Source organism: Phalaenopsis equestris, unplaced genomic scaffold, assembly GCF_001263595.1.
Source record: "Phalaenopsis equestris unplaced genomic scaffold, ASM126359v1 Scaffold235839, whole genome shotgun sequence".
Classification (NCBI taxonomy): Eukaryota; Viridiplantae; Streptophyta; class Magnoliopsida; order Asparagales; family Orchidaceae; genus Phalaenopsis; species Phalaenopsis equestris.
Genome location: NW_018253696.1, coordinates 31,772 through 40,967, shown reverse-complemented (window position 1 = coordinate 40,967; position 9,196 = coordinate 31,772). Strand labels below are relative to the sequence as shown.

The following is a 9,196-nucleotide window of genomic DNA, read 5'->3' as shown; positions in this document are numbered from 1 at the left end:
GAGATGAAATCTATCAACCGAAAAAGTTGACCGACAGAAAGATGATGAAAAATATATGTATAAACTAGCCAAACAAAGAGAGAAGAAAAGTAAAGATATAACCCAAGTAAAGTATATTAAAGATGAAAATCAAAAAGTGTTTTTTCTATAAAAAGATATTCAACATAAGTGGGTGAACTATTTTGATAAACTTTTCAAAGAAATTTCTGAAAATACAATCGACCTTAGTGATATTAATATAGTTAATAATAATAAAATATTTTATTTTTACCGTCTTATTAGTAGCAAAGAAGTTGAAGAAACTTTAAAGAGAATCAAGAGTGAAAAATCAGTAGGACCTAATGATATGCCCATTGATGTGTAGAAATATTTCGGAGATTTGATAGTTTTTTGGCTTACTGAACTCTTTAATATTATTCTAAAAACTAAAAAGATGCTCGAGAAGTGAATAAATATTTTGGTCCTCATTTTTAATAATAAAGGGGATGCACAAGAATACGCAAATTATAGAGGAATTAAGTTGATATGTCATACTTTAAAATTATGGGAGAGGATAATTGAACATAGGTTAAGACGTATTACAAAGATTTCTCATAATCTATTTGGATTTATGTCGGGCGAGTCTACTATGGAAGCTATAAATTTATTGAGAGGTTTGATGGAGAAGTTCAAAGATAATATAGAGGATCTACATATGATTTTTATTGATTTAGAAAAACCTTACGATAAGATTCGAAGAGAAGTCCTTTCGAGAGTTCTAGAGAAAAAAAGAGTCTTGATATGACTTTCAATTCATTAAAGATATGTATACTAGAGCTGTTACTTTTGTTCGAAGAAAAGGAGGAATGACCAAGTATTTTCCTATTTCAGTTGGATTACATCAGGGATCGGCTTTAAGCCTATATCTTTTTTCTTTAGTTATGCAAGCGCTTACTGGATATTTACTGGAGGACGTACCCTAGTTTATGCTTTTGACTGATGATGTCCTTCTCGTGGATAAGACTAGAGAAAGAGTTCAGAAAAAACTTGAATTATGAAGGTCTACATTGGAATCTAAAGGCCCTCATTTGAGTAGAACTAAAACTGAATACATAAAATGTAATTTTAGTAGTAGCAGCTTTAGTGGAAGATTTGTAACTGTGGGTGATCAAATCATTAAAAGATGTGAACGCTTTAGCTACCTTGGGTCTATTGTTCAGAGGGATGGTGGTTTAGTTGGGGGTGTTATTAGTATAATTCAAGTTAGTTGGTTGAAATGGAGGAATGCTTCGGGCCTACTGTGTGAAAGGTGGCATAGGACTGGCAAGGAAGTGGACTACAAGTAAAAAGCTGATGACAAAGAGCACACGGGCGACTAGGGGTGGGATTGTGAGCTTGTTACCGGTAAAAAACTTGGCAATCATAGGTGTTTGCATGGCGAGATATGTAATAGGGTGGTTGTAAGATCGACAGCTAGAGCACAAAGGCCAACAAACATGAGTGGTCGGTCGCATTAGCATCAATGTGGATGAAGAAATTGAAAGGTAGATCACTTAGTACATAGCTCACATAAGTACACAGCTCACATAAGGAGTACCAACACGACCGGAAAATGGGCAGATGCATACGGGGTTTACTCTAGCAACAAGACATCCATTTCAGTGAGGAGAGCAGCTTGCAGAGAGGTGGATATATAAGTAAAATGTAGGCTTATATTGGCAATAGGTGTTCAAAAACACAAAAGACTCTCACAACAGCGGGTTAGTTATGTATGCTAGAATCGATGATCTTCAGTCGATAACATTAGATGGTGAGAACAAATCAGAGTACAGACACCCACAATCGATGGATGAGTTAACGATCGTTTCCCTCACAATTCAATGTAGCGTAAAAACTCAAAATTCTATTTATTTAATTAAAACAATAATATTAATATTTAGTTAATTAAAATTTTTTAAAATAAATTGTATGGGTAAATTTAATCAAAATTTATTATTCTATTAATTTAAATAATATAAATTTAAGAGATATTTATTTGCCAAAAAAAATATTGGAATAAGATAGTATAGCTAAACATAAATAATATTTAAATAAAAAAGAAACAAATAATGTAGCAATATGAATGAAGCGACAAAAAGGGGGGTTAACTACCCTTTTGTGAGGAGATGAAAGAGAAAGAGAAATTGAACCATTGCAGATGGATCAGCAAGCACGCAATTAGGGCGTATGAGAACAAGATAAGCATAAGACGCCGGTTGTTCAACAGTGAAGGTTGGTGCTGTTCTTCTTTTCCCTCTTTAAGCTCATAGAAAAGTTTTTACTTTACTTTTTATTTATAATTTATAAATCCTAGACCTGACTTTTATTTTCTAAAAAACATTTTAAGGTTTTTGATATCCGAGTTAACCCCTAATAGATAAAATAAATATTATTACCGAAACCAAACAGACGTTTACAATCAAACACGCTTGAAAGAGAAATAACAACAAACACGACACAAACTCAAACTAGGCCTCGATCCATGGGTGGTGGAGGTCGGTTAAGCGGTCAGTGAGCGGAGGTAGGTAACAAAAATGGGTTGTGGTGGTTAGAATAACAAAAGGAGGGGTTGTAATTGCATTGGAAGTGAAGCGGAGGGCTGAGACAGCGAGGGCAGCAAGTGGGGTGGCAAGCAGAGCAGCGAAGCACAGTGGGAAAGGCTAGAACTGCCAAGAAACAGTCGGAAAACAACAAGTTTGTTGTTTTTTGATTGACAGCGATGAAGGGGCGAAGCGAGGGATTGCATGACAAAAAGGGTCGGTTGTCCGGGATGGTAGCAATGAGCAAAAAAGGGCTACAATGTGAAAATTGTGGTGAAAACAACAAATGAGTGTTATTCAGGGTGGCCACAATGATGGAGGATGGTTGGGAGAAAGATGTGGAAGGAGATAGAGAAAATAATCACCACCTCGGAAGAGAGATACCACTAGAACACCACTCAATCCCTTGGATACAACCTTGAAGGGAGAAGAACGGATGTCGATGGTTATCCTAAACAAAACACACGAAATACTAACTTAGAACGCGAAGAAATAATATATATAATACTAGGATAACTAAGGAGTAGCATAATCTCCTGACAAATCAATCTTGTAGGCATTAACATTTCATAACACGCCTTGATAGAATAAATATGCATCATCTTTTCACACATCTTGAGCTGGAGTTGCACATAGATGTAGGTTCCTACAATGTAACTCTCAAACTCTTAAGTCTGAAATCTTCTTCCACATCTTTTAGTCAATAGAATGTACCTGATAATCAAATATATGAGGAGAAATCAACTTTGGAATGAAATTTGTGTCGAACTGTTCCACTCTCACTAGTAACCACTCAGGAGAAACCTCTTCTTCTTCACTGACAGAACATAGATCCCATTGAAGAATATTCTTCCCTATCAAGCTCCTGAGATAGTTTTCAAAGCTGTGATTCATCCCTCATGCCTAGACATCTGATGGTGGGTACACTGCTGAGCTGAATCTAATATCTGAACAACTTTATATAATCTTTCAAAAGTTACTCAAAATCTTCTCACCTTTGAGGAGTTGGACCTCCCTCAATAAAGACAGCTCAAAAGATAGGCAATATATTTGAACAGTTTGAAATCTTCTTATACAATGTTGCCCTGTGTTCAATATCGACTTCTCAAATGACAATCCTACTAATGCTACTCCAAATGCCTGCAAAAATGTAGTTCAACGCACCATATCCTCATACTTTGTATGAATGCCAATAACATTAGACTCACTACCTTCTAGAACTGTTATTGTCAACTCAGTTGAAATCTCTCTCCTGGGTTCAGTTGAAATCGATGGCCCTCTTTCTCGTTGGCTGACAATCGGTACGCCTCTTTGTATCCTCACTCTCTGTCGTGTCTACCATGTCATTGTCTAGTTTTTCAATTACTTCATGATTAGTCAAAGAGATTGTTTTCCTTGTGCAATCTGATTTAATATGTCCAAATTTGTGGCACTTGAAACACTTCTTGGCGGGGACAAATTTGAGAATGTTCGTTAAAAACCACTCAAAAGTAGTGTCTTGTCAGGCGAGGTCGACTTAAATTTTTCCATGAGTATACACTGGTTGTAAGATATTGGGGTCGAATCCTAATTGTGAGAATTGGTAGTTGTCTGATGATGTAGTTTCTTCACTTTTCTTCACTCTTGAAGCTGCGGTATGAACATCCGGTCTTTCGTGAATTGGTAGGTACTGACGCTTCACCTCTCATTTCATCTCAAACCAAGTAGTGATCTTGTCTTTTTTCTCATGTTGACTTAGGTACTCCTAATTTTGCTTAAAAAATAATGCACTTTTTTTTAGCTTGCTGGAAGCTAGTTTCATCATTTGTTTGATGGGACCTCCTAAAAGTCAAATGCAAATTCTAAGGTTTAGAGCCACTCGATGAACTCGTTCGGATTCATGTGATCGTTGAAATATGGCAAATCCATCTTTACTGCAAAATTTTGACTTCTCGGATATTCCATTCATATCATCAAGATAGAGGTCCTTCATCACTGGAATCTGCATGGTGAAAGAGATTTACTCCATTTCTTTGATCTAACAAGTTACAACTGCAGCTATGGGTGACCCATCTGAATTGCCTCCTCTTGAAGGTGGTAAGCCTCTATTGTAATTAGCGAGTTTCCCACTGTACATCCTCCATAGAAATCCCTTGGACACCTTTTTATGAATTTCTCATAAATGACATCATGTCATTTCCCCTTGATTAGGCATTTGGCGATTATCTCCTCGGCAACATCACTACATTCTAAGGTTTAGAGCCACTCGATGAACTCGTTCGGATTCATGTGATCGTTGAAATATGGCAAATCCATCTTTACTGCAAAATTTTGACTTCTCGGATATTCCATTCATATCATCAAGATAGAGGTCCTTCATCACTGGAATCTGCATGGTGAAAGAGATTTACTCCATTTCTTTGATCTAACAAGTTACAACTGCAGCTATGGGTGACCCATCTGAATTGCCTCCTCTTGAAGGTGGTAAGCCTCTATTGTAATTAGCGAGTTTCCCACTGTACATCCTCCATAGAAATCCCTTGGACACCTTTTTATGAATTTCTCATAAATGACATCATGTCATTTCCCCTTGATTAGGCATTTGGCGATTATCTCCTCGGCAACATCACTAGGTTTTGTGTGTGGGTAGGTGGAAGGTGGTGTGTAAGGGTGATGCAAAATGAGAAAGAAAAATTTTAGGTAGAGAAAGGGTTGGGCATTAGTGGATGCTAGAAACCCTAGAATAGGACTCGGGTTAGGTTAACTCTAAAATACCAAATAATACTGGAATTAACCCAATAACAATAAGAAATCAAATAATATTACTGGAAGCAAACACGCAGTTACAATCAAACACACTTGAAAGGAAAATTACAACAAACGAGACAAACTCATACCAGAGCTTGATTTTGTTGTCCCAACCACCCCCAACCCATTTTAGCCACCTAGCCCCACTCATAAATATTGCCTTTTAGAGTTTAACACTTGATGGATATAAAACCTAAAATCTTCCATCCAAACTAGGTAGACAAAACATAAAAAAATGACATTCTAAAACAACACTTTATATGCACTGCGAATTCCTTAAATTATTAGATAATACCAATAACCAAAATAATGGCATCCATAAATTCAAAGAATTACATACCTTGAAAACATGGGAAAGCTCACCACAAAATAAATAGCATAAAACAACGAACCAACTTTGTACATTGACGCCCGATCAACGAAGTCATAATAAGGAAACTGCAACATTAAGAGCAACGGGCGTCTTATAAAAGCTTTTGAAAGCAAGTAAAAAGAAATGGTAATTCTGATCAATTCAAACTTATAGCCATGTACAACGGAAAAAAAACAGAAAAAAGGTTTAAGAAATTTACTATCCTTTCAGTTTGAATAACGCCTACTCTGTTAACATCAGCAGAATTATCCTCATCCCAACAATTTGGGGTCAGCTTTATGAATCCTCAAATTCCATGAATTCCTATCAAGTGTAATTTGAGGTGTTGAACATATTCAATGCAAATCTTTTTTGAACAACTTGTATCCAACATTACCATTAATCTAACCACTTTTCCTCATAATGACTGAGAAAACCTCTCTACATGTCTTGAGCGTGTATTTTACACTCATTTGAGCATGTCCAAGCCATGTAAGTTTATTTCTCACCACGAACACTTGTTAAAAAGCATGAAACTCGCATTAAAAGAGAAATAAGCTCAAATTTGACTCAAGAATTGAAATCAATTTTGAGTTGATCTTGAGTTTGACTAGATGCAAATGCCATTTATATAATATATATATATATATATAACTTAAAATCAGCACTGCCCACCACTTTTATCTTCAAGATATATTATGCTAGAGAGTGAAACCAAAGGAATGCCAAGTTGGGTTAAATACACTAATAATTAAGCCCATATTCATCCCAAATTGATACTTTTACACCGTCACATTTTTTGCTAATTTGATGCAAGGCTAAATAATTGAAATCAAATTTGATTAGCAAACAAGTCAAACACAAACAAATTTATTGAGCTCGATATATAAACGAGCTAAACATGAACAATAATATTTTTTAACAAGTCAAGCCTGGGCTCACTTAAGCTCGGCTTGTTTACACCACTAACAGTTGCATGCATGACTAAGGTTGTCAAATTCTTGAACAGCTCGTGTTTGGCTCGTTTGCACGAACAAATTTTTTGTGTTCGAAATAAAAAACAAGCCGAACACGAACAATGGTATTTTTTAATGGGCCGAACATGAGTTGAGCCCAGGCTCGCTCGTGTTCGGCTCGTTTGCACCCCTACAAGAAACAAGAAGAATTATATAATACACTTACAAAGAGTAGAAAAGCTCCATACAAAATGCTAAGAGTTTTTTTCTAAATGGAAAAAGAAATTTCTAGACCGCCAGCTAATCCTATTTTCCAAAGATAATTGAGTCACTAATTATCATGAAAGTTAATCAAATCCATAAATTTTAATTAGGCAAGTATTCCTGATTTACATTGAGATTTCAAGAATATCATGAGCAGATATAACTAGCAGCTTAACCTGTATGGTGCATACGGCATATTTACTAAAAATTAAAAGCTGCGTTACATTTTTTACAAAGAAGTAAATATGTAGGCATAATATCTGTTAACAAGTTCAGTATAGTGCTTCAACATAATTGTTTCATCTTATATTTCATTGCTCGATAATTTTGAAATGATAGCTACACTAATAATGAGAATATTAATTGAAATGGCCCTAACCAGCCATAATCAAACTGCCAGATTAATGTCATAATACCTTAACTACTTCTGATACCACCGAAAGCTAAGAAAATTAGTAAAGTCAACCATTCAAATGCAGCGAGCCAAATAAAATTTTCCTCAAACCGTTTCAAAATCATTGGTTGACAAGCCGGAAATAAGAAACAAATATTTTCAAATTCTCACAAACTTTCCATTTGAAAGGATTATGCAAAAACAAAGCTTCTCAACATTTAAAATGACAATGAAATTGATAAAAAAAACATCTCACAAGTACTGCAATAAAAATGCAAAGACATACATTTGAAATTGCCAATGTCTCCAAGTATGCTATGAAATAAGAGAAGGCTAAAATCCACGCGGCTTCAGTGACGAACCGGATTGATGGTGGCAAATCTGTGATAGTGTGGCGGAGTCTACGAAGTATAAAATTTGATACCATGTGGTAGAATAGGAAGCAAACGTGAGTGAGAAGGAATGTTGTATGAGGTACCTACCACATTAAATAAGAAACACATGTTAGGTTAGGCTATGTAGCTGACTCTGGTTGATATTAACTCATCCTGACCATCATATATGACATGCAAAACCTCAATCAAACAGGAAGAAGCTTTCTGCATCATTCTATGATCATCATTTTTCTTCAACATAAGATACATAAAGGAATTCAAAAGTAAAACTCATACCATAATGCACAAAAATATGTAGTTGGTTATGTCAAAATCTTAACCGCATGCATGAATGAAATAAAACTACACTTCTAATTATATACAACAACAACAACAATAAACCTTTATCCCACTAAGTGGGGTGGGCTACATGAATTCTTTTCTCCATTGCATCCTATTGAGTGTCATATTTTCATTTAATTCTAATAAATTAAGATCATTTTTTATGCAATATGCCCAAGTCTTTTTAGGTCTACCTCTCTCTTTCTTAACATAAGTTGAATCTAAAACATCTAATCTCCTAATCGGATCATCAAATAGTCGACGTTTAATATGACCAAACCATCTAAGACGACTATCTAATTTTTCACTGGAGCTACACCAACCCTATCACAGATATATTCATTTCGCATTTTGTCTCTAAATGTAAAGCCACTCATCCACCTAATCATTCTCATCTTCGCAACAATTACTTTTATGCTTCTCTTTTAAAGGCCAACATTCAACGTCATAGAGCATTACAACTCTCACCAACATCTTATAAAATTTTCCTTTCAGTCTAAGGGTCTGCTTGGGGCAGCTACAACTTATCAATAAGCTTCCCCAGCGGGGAGTTGGCTAGCTGTTTATTTTCTGCGATGTGAAAACAACTGTGAGGCAGCTGTTTCTAGACAAATGACCATTATGCTCTTGTGTAGTAATGTTGTTTGTAATAGAACGGTTCTAGCCACATATTTGATACATTCACATCCACTCTGCTAGCACAATTTCCAACGTTTACAACTATATTCATTTCAGGAAGCCAATTTTTAAATACATTTGCCCAATTAGATAAAGTTGAAAGAGGAACAACAACAATGAAAGGGCAAGTAACCAATATCAAAATGGGAACTGCAAAAAGCCCACCTAAAGAAATCCCAAGTCATAGCCACCCAAGCCACAACCACACAATTGATATGTATTCACATTAATGCCCAAGCCACAACCACCAAGAACTCCAAAGAACAATAAGAACAATCTAACATTAATGTCTAAGCCACACCCACAATAAATTTCTTTTTCCTTTTTTTTTTTGTTAGATCCTCGAGCAACCCACCCAAATGATGTGTATTCACATCAATGACCATGCCACAGACAATATAGACCCTCACTCAAACATATCTAACATCATATTGTTGTCATACCAGGCCACCTCCTCAAAAAAAAAAAACTTCATACAATTTAGCAGACAA

The 9,196-nt window shown here is 35.6% G+C and overlaps 1 protein-coding gene across 1 annotated transcript in view; it reads right to left on the bottom strand.

Annotated features, from left to right (window-relative positions):
• Positions 1-5,685: 5,685 nt before the first annotated feature.
• The window catches only part of LOC110039207 (cycloeucalenol cycloisomerase), a gene marked incomplete at its 3' end in the record, with an annotated part of 35,018 nt that continues 31,507 nt past the window's right edge, over positions 5,686-9,196 (bottom strand). The window contains 2 exon segments of the mRNA XM_020744198.1: positions 5,686-5,783; positions 7,598-7,789. Coding sequence (XP_020599857.1) covers positions 5,686-5,783; positions 7,598-7,789 — 290 coding nt within the window.